Raw genomic sequence first — 16,042 nt, 5'->3', positions numbered from 1 at the left:
TTTTCCTACTTTTTCTAGTTCCTCAAAGTATAAAAGCAGTATATTATTTGAGATTTATTTCTTTTTTAATGCTGACATTTATTGCTATAGAATTCTATTTTAGAGTTGCCTTTGCTGCACCTGGAAAGTTTTGCTATATTGTGTTTTCATTTTTGTTTATCTCAAAAAATTTTTTTTTAAATTTTTATTTTGATTTCTTCTTTGACTCATTAGTTGTTCAGGAGCATGCTGTTGAATTTCACATATTTGTGAATTTTCCAGTTTTTCTCCTTTTATTGATTTTTAGTTTCAAACCATCATAATTGGAAAAGATACTTGATATGATTTAAGTCTTCTTAAATTTCAGCCTGGTTTTATGGCTATAGTAAATGCTTACAATTTTATGTTGCCTCAACATCCATTTTGAATATAAATTTGGCTTTTTCGTATAAGAAACAGTACTCAGTCACCCTTGACACTATTTCCAATTCTATTCCTTCTCCAAGATCCCCTAGGTGGCCAGTCCAGACAACTGCCTTACACAACTGCCTCCTGGTGACCACTTCCTCATAGGACACCTAGATCCAACCCCCCACCGACCCTCACACCCTGCATGGGCTGTACAGATATGGTATAGTGACTACCTCTCAGTCACTGAGTGACCTACTGGATCTCGTGCCTGCTTGCCTTAAACCCACTAATTAAAACTCACCCTGGGAAACCTTTTTGTATAATGCTCTAGACCCAGTAAAGGCATTGGCCCAGAGGTCCTTTTCTCTCTCTCTGTCCGCATCCCCTAACTTTCATGTGTGTGGCCTCTAGGCATGCCATGTATCATTAGAATATGTAAATCCTGGAAACTCAAACTTTACATTATGGTTATGTCATAGAAGCTGTGCCTGCAATCTGACCACTAACAATGAGGCCATCCTGAAGGGATCCATGCATGTGGATTCCCCTGCTGGTGCTCTTTTGCCTGGGCTCTGGTAGCTGTTGGGGATAGATGCTACCAGGTGAGTTAATAGGGAAACGAAGAGTTTCATTGAAAACGATGGCCTAACATATGATCATCCTAGAAATGTTTTGTGTGTGCTGTGTTTTCTGCTGCTGTTTGTTCTATGTATTTTGGGTTCATTTGATCTAAAGTGCACTTCAAGTCCTATATTTTTTCCTTAATTTTTTGTCTGGATAATCCATTGTTGAAAGCGGAGTATTAAAATCTCTTACTATTATTATTCTGTTGTCTATTTCTTCCTTTGGATTTCTTAGTATTTGCTTTATATGAATAGGGGCTCCCTTGTTGTATCTGTGTATATTTGAAATTACCTTGATGAATTTACCATTTTAACATTATGTAATGATTTTGTCTCTTGGCACAGTTTTTGACTTCAAGTCTATTTTGCCTGATAGAAGAAGGATAGCTTCTCTGCTGTCTTTTGGTTTCTGTTTGCATGGATATCTTTCTCCATATCTTTACTTTCAGTATTTGTACATCTTTAAAGATGAAATGAGTCTCTTGCAAGATGCATACTTATAGTTGAGTCTTGCTTTTTATCCACTTGGCCACTGTATGTCTTTTGATTGGTGGATTTAATCCATTTACATTTAAGGTAATTATTGATAGACCAGAACTGTCTATTAACATTTTGTTAATTGTTTTCTGGTTATTTTGTTTATCTTTGTTCTTTTTCTTTCTCTCTTGCTGTCTTTCCTTATGATTTTATAATTTTCTAAGTGTGCTTTGGTTCTTTTCTCTTTATCTTTCGTGTATTACTGTAAGTTTTTGCTTCGTGGTTGCCACAAGATTTATATATAAAATAACTTATGGTTATACTAGTCAATTTTTTATTTTTATTTTTTTGCAGTTTTTGGCCAGGGCCAGGTTTGAACCCACCACTTCTGACATATGGGGCTGGCCCCCTACTCCTTAAGCCAGAGGTGCCACCCTATACTAGTCTATTTTAAGCTGATAACAACTTAACCTTGACCATATGTAAAGACTCTGCCCTTATTCTTTCCACCTCCCCATATTATACTTACCTTTAAAAGTGAGTTTTGTATTTTCATATTACTAATTAGTGTCCTTTTGTTTCAGTTTAAAGTTTAAAATTAATATTTTTTGTAAGGCAATCCACATGAAAGAACTCCGAGGCGTTGTTTTATAGAGAAAGTCTTTATTTCTTCTTCATTTCTGAAGGACAAAATTATCAAGTAAAGTATTCTTGGTAGACTGGTTTTTTTTTTTTTTTGTTTGTTTGTTTCCTTTCAGTACTTTGAATTCCGCTCTCTTCTGGCCTGAAAGACCTCTGTCAAAAATTCTTCTGAGAGCTTAATGGCTGTTTCATTGTATGTGATATACTTCTTTTCTCTTTCTTCTTTTAAAATTCTCTTTATCTTTGATTTTTGACAGTTTTTTAAAAATATGTCTTGGCGAGGGCTTTTTTGGGTTGGATGTGCTTAGAGACCTTTGAGCTTCAAGTATCTGGATGTCTATATCTCTCATATTTGGGAAGTTTTCTACCATTATTTCTTTAAATAAGCATTGTACCTCTAACCCCCTTCTCCTTAAGGCCTCATCACACTATTGGTAGCTCTCTTGATGTTTGACAAATTCTTTAGGCTTTCTTTATTCCTTCTCATTCTTTTTTTCCCTCTGATGGACAATTTCAAATTATTTGTCCTTGAGTTTGCTTATTTTTTTCTCTGCTTGATTAAGTCTGTTATTAAAGCTCTGCATTACATTTTTATTTCAGTCATTGTATTCTTCAGCTCCAAAATCTGTTTTGTTCTTTTTTATGTTTTATACCTCTTTGTTGAGCTTCTAATTTTGTTTTTGTATTTTTCTTCCCAATTTAGTTAAATTATTTATCTTTGTTCTCTTGTAGTTTACTGAATTTTTTTTAGAACAATTTGTTTGAATGCCTTTTCAGGAATTCAACTCTAATTCTTTGGGACTAGTTATTGGCAGTTTATTTTGTTCCTGTGTTTGTGTCATATTTTCCTGATCCTTCATGATACTTGTAGTCTTGTGTAGGTATTTGAGCATTAGAAGAAGCAATCAATTCTTCCAGGTTTTATGGACTAGCTTTGGTAAGTTATTTCTTCACGTGTGTGTGCGTGCACATTGGAGCGTTGGAGAACACTATGGCACCATGCTTAGTGACTCTTGGTTTAGGGAGAGAGGTGTGATATCTTGTTGGTTGTGGCAGCATGGGCCTACAACATCAGCATCTGGGTGGCCTTTGTTGTGGCAAGGGCCGTGGGAGGCCCATGATAGCTTAGTAGGCTGATGGTATCAGCAGTACTCCTACACCCAGTAACAAGGGACTGGTGCAGACAGCAGTGGGGACCAGAGCCAGTGGTGCGCATTACTCAACTGGGGGATGTTAATGGTGGCAAGAGCTGGAGTAGGGCCAAATGTAGGCATATGGGGCCTGATGGTGTGCATGTGCATGGAAATAGGAGTCAAGGCAGGTAATGTATATATGTATAGTTGTAGGGGCCACCTTCAGGTTCCCATGTAGTGGTGAGGGCCAGTTACAAAGGTTAGGCCAGTTGTATGTGCATGTGTACATGCAAGACTCCAGCTGGTAGTGTGCATATGTGTGTGGTGCAGAGCTCAGTTGCAAGTGCAAACACTGTGGTGGAGACAAGTGATAGGGTGGGAGGGTTGGCCGTATGCATATATTCAGCTGCAGAGGCCAAGGCATACATGTGTGGAGCTGTAAGGGTCAGATGTGGGCACAATGGATGCCTGTGATAGAGCTTGGTGGCTCTGTGTGCATGCACAGTTGTACAAACCAATTGTGGGTGTGGGTGTGTGGTGGTGGGGCCAATGATGCGAGTTAGGACTGTTTGCTTGTGTAGGTACAACTATAGGGACTGGGACTAATGGGAAGCATGCACGTGACTGCATGATTTAGCTGTAGACACATGCTTGCTTGTGAGACCTGGTGACGGTGGTTGGGTCCAGCTGTTCATATGTAGATGGCTAATGGGTTAGACATGGATGCACATGTGGTGGTGAGGAATGGGTTTGTAGCAGGGGCTCAGGCCATTCTGGTACAAATATACATTTATTATGGCTATGCTGGGGTTCCTGGATTGGGGCACTCACATTAATAACAACTAGGGTTGGTAGGGAGGAGGTGGGGAATGGGACAATGACTCAACCACCTAGAAACTGTGAAAATGAAGAACTTTGGGATACTCAGTGGAGAAAGTTGTAGGGGACCCTGTGTCTGTGCTAGCTATTCATTTTCTCAGTAGCAAAAGCTGCTAGTGTCCTCGAAGAGCAGGCTTCTGGGGTCCACAATGGTGAAACTGTGGGGTCCTCGGCAATGAAAGCTGGAGGGAGGCACTGTGTGGTGGTTATGAGGGCTGTGGAGGCCCTCAGAGGAGAAGGCTGCTGGGGTCCTGTGCAGAACATGCTGGCACCCAACTGTCTATAGATGTCTCAGCTATGCTGTTCTCCTCAGAAATTTGGGTGGGGTAAAACTGAAATGGGTCATTTGGGGAGTGCTTTGAAAGGCTGCAGAAGTGGAATGTACGCTCACTCTCCTTTCCTTTGCAAGGGGATCTTGAAACCTGGGGAGTTCCCTCTCTGGGCTGAGTAGTAAGGGGGATGGAATGATGTAAACTAAATAAAACTATTCTTCCTGTACTTTTTGTGTAGTTGTTTGCATTTTTTTCTTCCACTACATTGCTGTTGCTACTTAATTGGACCCCTGAGTTCTCCTAGAACTATTTTTATTCATACCTGTTCAGTTGTTGTTCTTTGTGAGGGGAACAAAGCCTGGGTTATCCTGCTCTGCCATCTTGTTGACATCACCCACACTGCCATGCATCCCTATGAATTTTGATTGAGGAAGAGCAATCTGATAGTAAGACCTTTATGCCAACACTCAGGGGACCTGGGTTCCAGTTCCAACTCTGTCATCAGTGTGAAAGTATTATGAAGCAAGCTCTTCATATTTAGACTCAGTGTTTCCAATTGTTCAACATAAATAAGGACCCAAGCCCTGCCTATCTCAGAGAGACTGGCCAAGTGCCATCAGATGGAAACCTGTAAACCAATTGAAATGGGTACATAACTTCCCAAAAGAGAGGTAGGTAATCAAATTTACAGTTATCTGCTTACAAATTTAGCCTGGAAATCCATAGGGTGAGTAAACCTTACATCCCAATGTAAGGTTAGACATTGTTAGATATGTAAATATCTAACAATGATAGCACCATTAATTTAGTTCTTATATGCCTGGTACCTTGCAATCTTTCTTTTCATACACTGTTTCTTGTTGAGGCCTCAAAATCCTACAATGAGGTAGGGATTGCTATTTCCATGGTTTCATGGGGGAGCAATCCAAAGGCTGAGGACCTTGAGTGGGAAGAGATTGAATCTCTATTTAAAGACATGTCAGGCTGACTCTATGTAGTGTCTGCCATCCTCCCATCTGCCTTTCTTTTCCCCATAAGCAAAATCCTGGCTAGAATGGTTAGGAGGGATCTCCCTGAAGCCAAGGGGTATGGGAGAGGACTTTGGCCTCAAGGAGTAGGCCCTCAGCTCAGCAGTACTTTCCCTTCTGTGCATGCAAAGAACCTCTTCAAGGAGGCAGAGAGGTCACTGGGAGAAGTGATAAATAAGGGGTAACTGGGAAGCTCATTAGAATGGGAGTCACTTCTCTATCTGCCCCTAGGTCCTGCCTTCATTACTTGGAGAAATGGTTTTGTGCCCCTTGCTGTTGGGGGCCCCACTCCCTGGGTGTAATGGCCACTCTCCTCTTCATCTTATGTTGTAAGCCAAAGTTGGAGGCTGAGGCCTGGCAAAGGCCCGTTACTCACTTTTAATGAGATAGCCAGGGAAATAAATTGGCATATGTTAGTGAAATGGCTCATCAAGGTGAGTAATTATCATCATGACTGGGGCAGTTTGCCCTCCAAAGAAAGAATTTGCATCTCATCTCTCACTGGGATGGGGCTTTCCAAAACTAGGGCAGGAGATCCGGTGGAGCTGGACACTGAGCACAGGCACTTCCACTTGTCTATGCTTGCTGTCCAGTATGGACTTGTCACTCCCTAAATTCCAAAGCTTTTGTGGACAGACTGCATAATTGACCTCAGAGGAATAGAAACCCAGAGGAGAGACATACAAAATGGTTGTTTTATATTTTATGGAGTGGTGTGTGTGTGTCTAGGTGGTGAGGACAGAGTAGCTAGCCCATAGAGCCTGTGGGAGAAGCTCTCGGGGAATGATTTTGACAGCTTTACTAATGAAACTTACCCTTTTCTTAGTTCTGAATGAAACTTTAATTAAAATCCTGATTTTCCTCCTTCACTTTCTTATGTGATGATAGTGTGTCCGACACAATTAACTAGTGATGTCCAGGTGTGTAAATGTTTTTATGTTTAGGCATTTTATAGGAAAATTACCTCATTACTATTTTTTTGGTCTTGTGAATATTGGTTGTATCTTCCAAGACAGATCATAAGGTACTTGAGACCAAGGGTGGTGTTTTCTCCTTGGCTTTCACTCCTCTATCTTCCACTGATGCTTCAGGAAGCAGAAGATTACATCATACAGTATGTTTCTCCTTAGTCTCAATATCAAGAAACACTGGCTTTCTTCTGAGGGCTTGAAAGCAGGTGACTGCTGTTATTTTCTTCAGTGCACTGGCTACCAGGAAACTCAGAACTAATTTGTTGCCTCACCTTGGCTCATGACATGATTTGTGAACAAACTTTGCTCTTGATACCATCTGATTTTCCTTTTTCTTTTTTTCATTAGACATCTAGTTCCATGTGGACAGCCCCATGTCCGATTTGAGCTCTGCTCTATCCTCATCCCAGTATCCAACACCCCCAGGACTGGCACTCAATAAATAATTACCAAATGAATGAAGTTCAAGTTTTGCAACATTTACATCATCACATGTAAAAATCTTATTTGAAGCAAAGCAGGAAGCACATTCAGACTCCCATGCACTCATATTAATAACTGAACAATGTATTTGGCAAATAATTATTATTTGATATAATTATGGTATTGAAAAATCACAGTCAATGTAGGCTGAGTTGATTGGGCCTCCAGCTGTGGTGTTTACAATACAGCAAGTTTTTTATTCTTGGTGACAGGCAAATATCTAAATGGTTTATACAACTGTTTTTAGTTCAGTCTGGGATTGGGGTTTAGTGGGAAGAGTCTTTTATTCTCACAAAGGTTGAATTTCTCAAAAGGCATATGGGAAAGAGCTTTAAAGATTTCTGAATAGATCTGTGGTTTTGAAGGTGTTTCAAAATCCTCACACTCTCTGTTAGCATCTCTTTGGGAGCTGGAATCAAATTATTGTGGTAGAAGGTGATTTTCTAACTTGTTATAAAAGAAAGGGATCTAGATATGGCCAAGTGATTTTAGTGATTTTCTAACTTAGTGATTTTCTAACTTGTGGTATAAGAAAGAGACCTAGATATGGCCAACCTTATGGCAATGCTCACATTGGGATGACAATTAGAAAATTCTACCAGGAAATCAACCACCTTCAGTATCCAGATGTACGGCAATATGAGGTTTACAGACTGTTCAGTGAGTAGGTTTCTGAGGTTTCCTGGGAGTGTTTGTAGACCTGCCACGTCTGCTAATCATGTAAAGCCACACCTTGGAGTTCAGGACTAAGTCCTGGATTATGGAATTTAGGCCAAGGATAGCAAGAAAGGCATCACTTGCCAACCACATTCATAGCCCCAAATTTGGCCTTCAGAGTAGGGGTGGTGGATTTGTTTCCCTGACCCCACTGGGGTACTCTCAAGACACTTACCATTTCTGTCGATTGCAAAAGGCACATCTGTTGTGACGATTTCGTAGTTGCAGATCTGGCTGTACTGGGGGGAGCAGTCCTCATCGACAGCCTCCACCTGCAGGATGCTGTCATAGATCTTGCCCTCCGTCACCACGGCCTTGTAGGCCGGCTCCTTAAAGGTAGGAGCAAACTCATTGACATCTTTCACCTGGATATGGACCACGGCCCTGGGATCACACACAGGAAGGAAGAGATGGTGGTAAAAAAGAATCACACCAACTTTCCACACCTCCTGGGGGCACTGACTAAGGTCCCACAGCCAAGCCAAGGGAGAACCCACAAGCCAGTTGGGGTAGTTGTCTGAGGGTCCTGTCCTTCCTCTCACTGGAGACCCTGGCCTCATCCTAGTGATCCGAGATGAATCTGGCCCAGGGAGGCTCTTCCATGTTCTTTGCCCTTTCTCATTCTCTAGCAATGTGTTTCCTTTACCTTCCTCTCCTGTACATTCACTCCTCATTTGGTAAGAATTTAACCCTCTTACTCACATCAGGATCTGAGCCAAACTCTCTAAGGGAGCTAGCAATGACAACCCACAGTGAAAAATGCGCAGCAGCACATGGCACCAGAAGCCCAGGGATAGGTCCTGACTGGGTCTGCAGATGAGTTGCCTTAGGGAAGGCTTCCTAGAGGAGGTGACATCTGACCTGACTCGTGAAGGTAGAATGGGAGTATCTTCAAGTCAAGAAGAGGAAGTAGACTATTCCAGGTGTAGGAAGCAGTCTGTGCAGATGGCTACCGGGAGCTGGGGAGTGGTAAGCCACTGAGCAAGATTGGTGTACCACGGTGTGACAAGGGGATAAACACACCAGAAGAGGGGCTGGGAAAGGCAGGGAGGGGTGTCCAGGGAGCTGTGTCAAGCCACTTACTTGTGAGACTTCTTCCAGGCTGTCTCCCGGGGCCCAGCACCACAGTCGTAAGCCTGGATGATGAACGTATATTCCTTCTGAAGCTCACAGTCAATGGGGCTCTTGGCACGAAGCCGCCCTTCCCCTGACGTCTTGTTGAGCACCACGGCCTCAAAGGGAAGCTCCTGGCCATGGATCTTAAAGGCACAGATTTCCCCTGTAGAAGGACAGAAGATAGTGAGTGGGAATGCTGATGATCGTCCTGCTGAAGACAATGCTTCCACTGGACCAGATCTGCAAATCAGACCCTCCTGCACTTCCTCTGTGTACACAGAATTCCCAAAACAGAAGAGGCTTCCAGAGACCTATACCCACATATACATTTCACAGCTAGTAAAATGGGAAGTGTTTTATGCGTGGACATGCCACCCATCAAGTATATCACTGTGGGCAAAGATGAGAGTCATTGCAGGCAACTGGCTGATTCTCCTAGTTTTCTCAGCAGGATTCCCACCTACCCTCTGCCCAGTTTGGGGTTAGGGAACATGCTCACAGTCAAAAGAAAAAGGCCTGCAGAGGAAAGGAATAAAAGGCCAAAGTTTTGAATAGTATTTTGTCCTATGAAAACACCCTCACTATTTGAAAGCATGGTCCATGAATCAGCAGTGCCAGTAGCAACAGGAAGCCCCTAGACATGCAGAGCCCCAGGGGCCCCAGCCCTCTTTGGCTAGAGTCTGCTTTTGAAGCAAATCCCCAGGTGATTTGTTTGCTCAGTGAAGAATGAATAGCACAGATCTTATCTTTCCTTTACTCCTGGTTTATTTTTTATTTTTTTTTTTAGCCAAAGGTTTATCTATTTTATTGACCTTTTCAAAAAACCAACTTTTTGATTTATTGATCTGTTGTATAATTCTTTTGTTTTCAATTTCATTTAATTCTGCTCTAATTTTGGTTGTTTCTTTTCTTCTACTGGGTTTGGGGTTGGAATGTTCTTCCTTTTCCAGTTGCTTGAGATGTACCATTAAGTTGTTAACTTCCTCTCTATCCATTCTCTTGAGGAAGGCTTGCAGTGCTACAAATTTCCCTATTAGGAGTGCCTTTGCAGTATCCCAGAGGTTCTGATAATTCATGTCTTCACTGTTGTTTTATTCCAAAAATTTGGCAATTTCCTTCTTAATCTCATCTCTGACCCAGCTATCATTCAGCATAAGGTTATTTAACTTCCATGTTTTTGTATGAGTATGCAGATTCCTGTTGTTACTGAGTTCAACTTTTATTCCATGGTGGTCCGAGAAGATGCAAAGAATAATTTCTATTCCTTTAAATTTACTGAGGTTAGACTTGTGACCTAGGATGTGATCGATTTTGGAGTATGTTCCGTGGGCTGATGAGAAGTATGTGTATTCAGTTTTGTTGGGATGAAATGTTGTGTAGATGTCTGTTAAATCCAAATGTTGGATGGTTAGGTTTAAATCTAAAATTTCTTTGCTCAGCTTCTTATTGGAGGATCCATCCAACACTACCAAAGGAGTGTTGAAATCTCCAACTATTATGGAGCTGGAGGAAATCAAGTTGCTCATGTCTGTTAGAGTTTCTCTTATAAATTGAGGCGCATTCTGGTTGGGTGCATAAATATTCATAATTGAAATCTCATCATATTGAGTATTACCCTTAACAAATATGAAGTGACCATTCTTATCCTTCCTTACTTTTGTTGGTTTAAAGCCTATTGTGTCTGCAAATAGAATTGCAACACCTGCTTTTTTCTGATTACCATTTGCCTGAAATATGGATGACCATCCTTTCACCCCAGTCTATATTTATCTTTTAAGGTAAGATGTGACTCTTGTATGCAGCAAATATCTGGCCTGAGTTTTTGTATCCAGTCAGCTAACCTGTGCCTTTTTAGAGGACAGTTTAAGTTGCTCACATTAATAGAGAATATTGATAAGTCTGGTAAAATTTTAGGTATTGAGTTTTTTGAACATCCAGGGGACATTTTTAATCCTTTTGCCACTGTGGAAGTTGGAGTTTGATCAAAAGTTTCTGAGTGAGTTTATTTTTGTGGTAGAGGATTGGGCTGGTCATTATGGTAGAGGATTGGGCTGGTCATTATGGAGAATATCCTGAAGAATTAGTTTGGTTATGGCAAATTTCTTCAACATATGAATATCATTAAAGTATTTAATTTCTTCATCATAAATGAAACTCAGTTTAGAAGGATACAGGATCCGGGGTTGAAAGTTATTTTGTTTTAGGAGATTAAAAGTCAATGAGCACCCTCTTCTGGCTTGCAAAGTTTCAGCAGAGAGATCTGCAGTCATCTAATATTCTTCCCTTTGTAGGTAATGGATTTATTATGTCTGGCTGCTTTCAGAATTTTCTTTTTCATATTAATAGTAGTGAAGTTAATTATGATATGCCTGGGGGATGTCTTATTCGGATTGAGTCATGCTGGGGTTCTGAAACTGTCTGCATTCTGAATTTCAGAAGCTCTTGGCATGTCTGGAAAATTCTTTTTCATGATTTCATGGAGAAGGGCCGCTGTGCCTTTTGAGGACACTTCATCACTTTCAGGGATTCCAGTGAGGTGGATATTAGCCTTCTTTGAATTATCCCTGAGCTCTCTGAGAGAATGATCCGTTTTTGCTCTCCATTTCTCTTCCTCTTTGAGAGTTTGGGAGTGTTCAAAGGCTTTGTCTTCAATGTCAGAAATCCTTTCTTCTGCTTGCTCCGCTCTGTTACTGAGGGATTCTACTGTATTTTTTAGATCTTTGAGGGCTGCAAATTCTTGCTTCAGTGCGTCAAAATCTTTGGCGATTTTATCTTTAAATTCATTAAATTCTTGAGACAACTTTTGAATTTCTCCTCGAATTTCTAATTCCAACTTTTGAATTGCTCCTTGAATTTCTAATTCCAAATTTTCCTCCATTCTATAATCTCGTTTGCAATCCAAATTCTGAATTCGATTTCTGACATCTCGGCCAGCTGTTTATGAATTGGATCTTCAGTTACATCTGCCATATCTTTCCCTGGAAGGGGTTGATATAGTCTGGTTATTCATGTTACCAGAGTTTCTACACTGATTCCACCCCATGATTGTTTTACATTGTTTGATTTTTCCCCTGGAGCTTTGTCGAGGACCTGTATAGTGCTATGGCCTGAGAAACTGGGGACCTGTTTGGTATGGTGGGGATAAGTGGTTCTGTCTTGTTTTCAGCTGGCCTCTGTTCGACCCTAGTGAAACAGTTACTCTTGGTTGAAGTCTCAGCTTTGGAGAAATACCAGCATTAAGTCACCCCGCCCCCCAGAGGCAACAATTGGAAAAGGAAAATCAAACCTTCCTACAACCACACACTCAGGGCACCACCTGAATAGTCCTCAGGCGATTGGCTCAGTTCAAAAAGTCCAAATCAATTGTCTCAGTCAGTATCTTTCTCAGGTGGGAGAGTTTAAAAGGTCTCTGGCAACTGGATCACAGGGATCTAGTGACAACTCAGATATGGTTTGCTCTGGTGCCCCATGGAGTCAGGAGGACCCACCCAGCAAATAGATTAGTCTGGGAAGGTTGATGCCTCCTTCCCCACCTTGCACCTCTATCACACCCAGTCACTGATAGCCCCACAGGGCTGTGAACCAGTTGCCTTTAGAGAACGGATACTCCAGGGGTTTGCACCTGCCTGAATCACAAGGAAATGTATTTCTGCTCAGCCAGGCTGCTGTGCTCTGCCTCTATCCAGGTGGTGAGGCCTGACAACCTCAGGTGCTTGATGGAGGCTGGGGGTGTTCACTCAGTTCCAGCCCCACCCCTGATTGATGTTACTGACAGAACAGATGAGAACAACTTTGTGGGAATTTGTTTCTGTCCCTGCTAAATTCCCCTGTAGAAGAGAAGCTGTTTTGAGTTCCCAGAGCCTGTGCCTCAGGCCCTGTCTTTGGTCCTGCAGGTTTGTATTCGGTTAGCTGTCAGTTCTAGCCTCCTGCCTTCCTTTGCCTCTTTACTCTTGGTTTAAATACTCTACATTGTTGTAGCCAAATTCCCTTTACCTCCCCCACCTCTCTATTATGCCTGTCCACCCACCACTTCTCCCAGTGTAATTTTCTCTTCTGAAATGGTGGAGGTGAGTCTAGGTGAGTTCCAAAGTCCTGTGGAACCTGAAAAGCTAACTTCTTAAAGAGATGAACATGTGGTGAAATGAATTCATTTCTCCCCTTCAGCTGGGCTAATGATTATTATAACTATTTCTCTGTAATAAAATTATAAGGCCGGGCAGCGCCTGTGGCTCAAGGAGTAGGGCGCTGGTCCCATATGCCGGAGGTGGCGGGTTCAAACCCAGCCCCAGCCAAAAACCACAAAAAAAAAATAAATAAATAAAATAAAATAAAATTATAAGGCCATGAGAATATCTCTCTCCTCTCAATCAACAGGTTTTTATTTATTGAATCCAACTGCAGGCATTCCCTGCAGTAAATGCCTTGGGAAGTGCTGAAAATTTGAGACTTGTCCTCTTCCCACATTGTCGGAATTCACAGATTTGTTGGGAAGATGATGTGAGATGTCCAGAGAGGCCATTTATAGTGCCAAGGGTGTGTGACTGCCATATGACATGGGCAGGAAAGAGCTCAGCTACAGCTGCTGGGGAACAAAACAGAGGCTTAGAACCGGGAGGACTTGCTTTACATTCTGGGCCTGTCCCTCACTGCTCTGCTTAAGCCAAATTGTGTTGCCTCTCTGAGTCTCCACTGTGTCCTTGTAAGATGGTCCAGGAGATGGTTTTGGGGAGGAGGGCATCAACCCTGATGTGCACCAACCTGGTCTATCATTGTTCCAGCTGCACTGCTGAGACCAGCAAGGTACCTATTGACAATGGACACTAAGAAAAGGGCTTCAAGGTAGGGTGGGAAGAAAACCTAGCCTGCTGAACCAGGAAGTCTGGACGGCCCATGAGAATGTGGGTATGAAGTAATGTTGGTAAGCAATGTCCAATAGAAAAGGGCAATACTGCTTGGAGGCACAGAGAAGCCAATGAAAAACTTGCAACCAATTTCAAACAGAATATTTATGCTGCTGAGGACCTTTGCACCTCATCTCTCTCATCTTTCCTCCTTCATGAGAGGGACCCACTTCCAAATCTCACTGGAAGTTCTCTAAACTTTATCTTTGTTCATCCTAAATAAAATCTCTCTTTGTTACTCTGAAACTTGTGCAGGTTACTTTTACTTTCTATTTACGTTGCTTGTGCCACTCCAGTTGTATTTTCAGTTCCCACTCACATTTGCTTTTGATTACCACCGTGCCTTGGTTGAAGTTTCTAGGTCAGCTTAGTAATTGAACTAGGTCAACTGGGTTCAGGGAACCAGAGCTCCAACCCCCAACACCTACAGTGCACACTTTGAGGAGGTCTCACTCTCAGGCCAACCCAAGTGCCTTCTTGCCTCACCCTTGTCTGGGCCCTGCCCAGCTGTTCATAGGAGCTGACTCTAGAAGGAGAGGGAGTAATGTGATTGCACAGCTGCTCTGACCAGGAACCGAGCTTTCTACCCCTATCCAGGTACTCTCATTTGACCTTCATAACAAATCTCCAAGGCAGGTACTTTTTGTGCTGATTTATACAAACTAAAAAAAAAAAAAAAAAAAAAAAAAGATGAGAAAGGCTAATTATTTGCTGAAGGTCATGGAGCTAAATTTGGGAATTAAACCCATGAATTTTTAACTCCTATGTCTGTGCACTTTCTACTTCTCCACATCATCTCCAAATAGCCTCATAACTTCTAAGGGAACCAGCTGGAGTATTGCTCCAAGGAATGTACCATATTCCAATTGAAGTCTCACTCAAGAGACAAATCCCCCATTTTACATACAGGAAGCATGCCCTGATCTCTTACTAACAATGTCTTCTAAGATGTTCAATCAATACCAATCTTACCTGTAGGCTTTCATTTTTTTATTTCATTGATCCTCAGTTTCATTATGAACATTCCATTTTCACTGCCTCTCCTTCTGGCTACTTTGCAAGTGCTGTTGTGGAATAATGGACAAGGAAGACAGGTTGTGGACCTAGTTCTAATAAGAAGGCTGGTTCCCATTAGCAGCTGTTGTTTAGGATTGCTTAGCATTTCTGTACTGCCCGTTCTGATCAGGCTAGTTCTGTAGCCTCTAAGGCAGGAGAATAGCTTTTATCCAATCTTCAAGTTTAATTTCTTCCTGAATTAGCTGGAGTTGAATGGATATAGTTCTAAAGTACCTGCCTTGTGTTTCTATCCCAAGATGTGTGCCAACATGAGATTGTGCCCAGACTATTTCAGGGACATTCTCTTGAGAGCCCAACCACTGCCATAGTTATAAGGCTAATCAGACCATTTTTCTTTGAAGAGTCAAGTTAAACCTAAAATGGATGAGGATAATCTTCTGTTGGAAATATCCAATCATGATTACAGCAGTTCTCAAGACACAGAAATTCCCAACAAGAGACAAGGAAAGGAAAGAGGGAGAGGAGAAAGAGGAGAAGTGGAGGCACAGGGGGAAGAAGATAATGTCAGGGCAACACATTTCCATCTAACTGAATTCAATTCCATTCAATTCAGTAGAACTAATATTTTTTTTGAGAACTGAGTCCCAGGGCTACAGACACAAGGACAAACTTGAGTACCTTAAAACATAAGGCTACCTTACCCCCAAGTATCCCTTATCTACTAGAAAAAACAGGAAAGTAAACAAGGATAACCAATGCTGACTTAGTTTTCACCAGCTCCATCTGAGACAGAATTAGTTCCCTTTTGAACAAAACCTAGAATTCATGTCACCCTTATTTATCCTACCTCTGTACCTGACATTTGCATTTAGTTTGCAAAAAAATGCATTCATTTATTTCTCCATTCATTCACCTTACACATATTTATTAGGTCTATGTGCCAGACAGTGGTGAAGATCAGCCCCAGTGCTGGCCTACAAGCTGCTTGTAGTGTATAGGGAAGGGAAGTAAGCAGTCAAAGAATCACATGAAATAAATATGGCAGTTGGGATATGTACATGGAAGGAGAGCCATGTGGTCAAGAAGGGCAGGGAAAGCTTCTCTAAGGTTATGATGGCTGGGCTGAGATCACCAGAAGATAAAATGGAAGACACCTGGGCCATGAGGAGAGAGTCATGTTTCAGGCAAAGGGAGCAGCATGCCTTAGACCAGCAGTTCTCAACCTGTGGGTCGGGACCCACAGGAACTGTATTAAAGGGTCACAGCATTAGGAAGGTTGAGAACCCCTGCCTTAGACCCTGCAGCAGCAAGGAGCATGTGAGCCAAAGGGACCACAGAGTCCAGCAGGGCTGAAGGCCATGGCACAGGGCCAGCATCATGGGCCTGTCACCTG

The 16,042-nt window shown here is 42.0% G+C and overlaps 1 protein-coding gene across 1 annotated transcript in view; it reads right to left on the bottom strand.

Annotated features, from left to right (window-relative positions):
- Positions 1-16,042, bottom strand: part of CLSTN2 (calsyntenin 2) — a 658,979-nt gene that overhangs the window by 150,628 nt on the left and 492,309 nt on the right. The window contains exons 3-4 of the mRNA XM_053600197.1: positions 8,699-8,894; positions 7,791-7,999 (exon numbers count right to left, since the gene is read on the bottom strand). Of these exons, the coding sequence (XP_053456172.1) occupies positions 7,791-7,999; positions 8,699-8,894 (405 nt within the window). The remainder of the gene's footprint in view (positions 1-7,790; positions 8,000-8,698; positions 8,895-16,042) is intronic.

The sequence above is a fragment of the Nycticebus coucang genome, chromosome 8 (genome assembly GCF_027406575.1).
Source record: "Nycticebus coucang isolate mNycCou1 chromosome 8, mNycCou1.pri, whole genome shotgun sequence".
NCBI lineage: Eukaryota > Metazoa > Chordata > Mammalia > Primates > Lorisidae > Nycticebus > Nycticebus coucang.
This window is presented reverse-complemented; position numbering and strand designations above follow the sequence as displayed.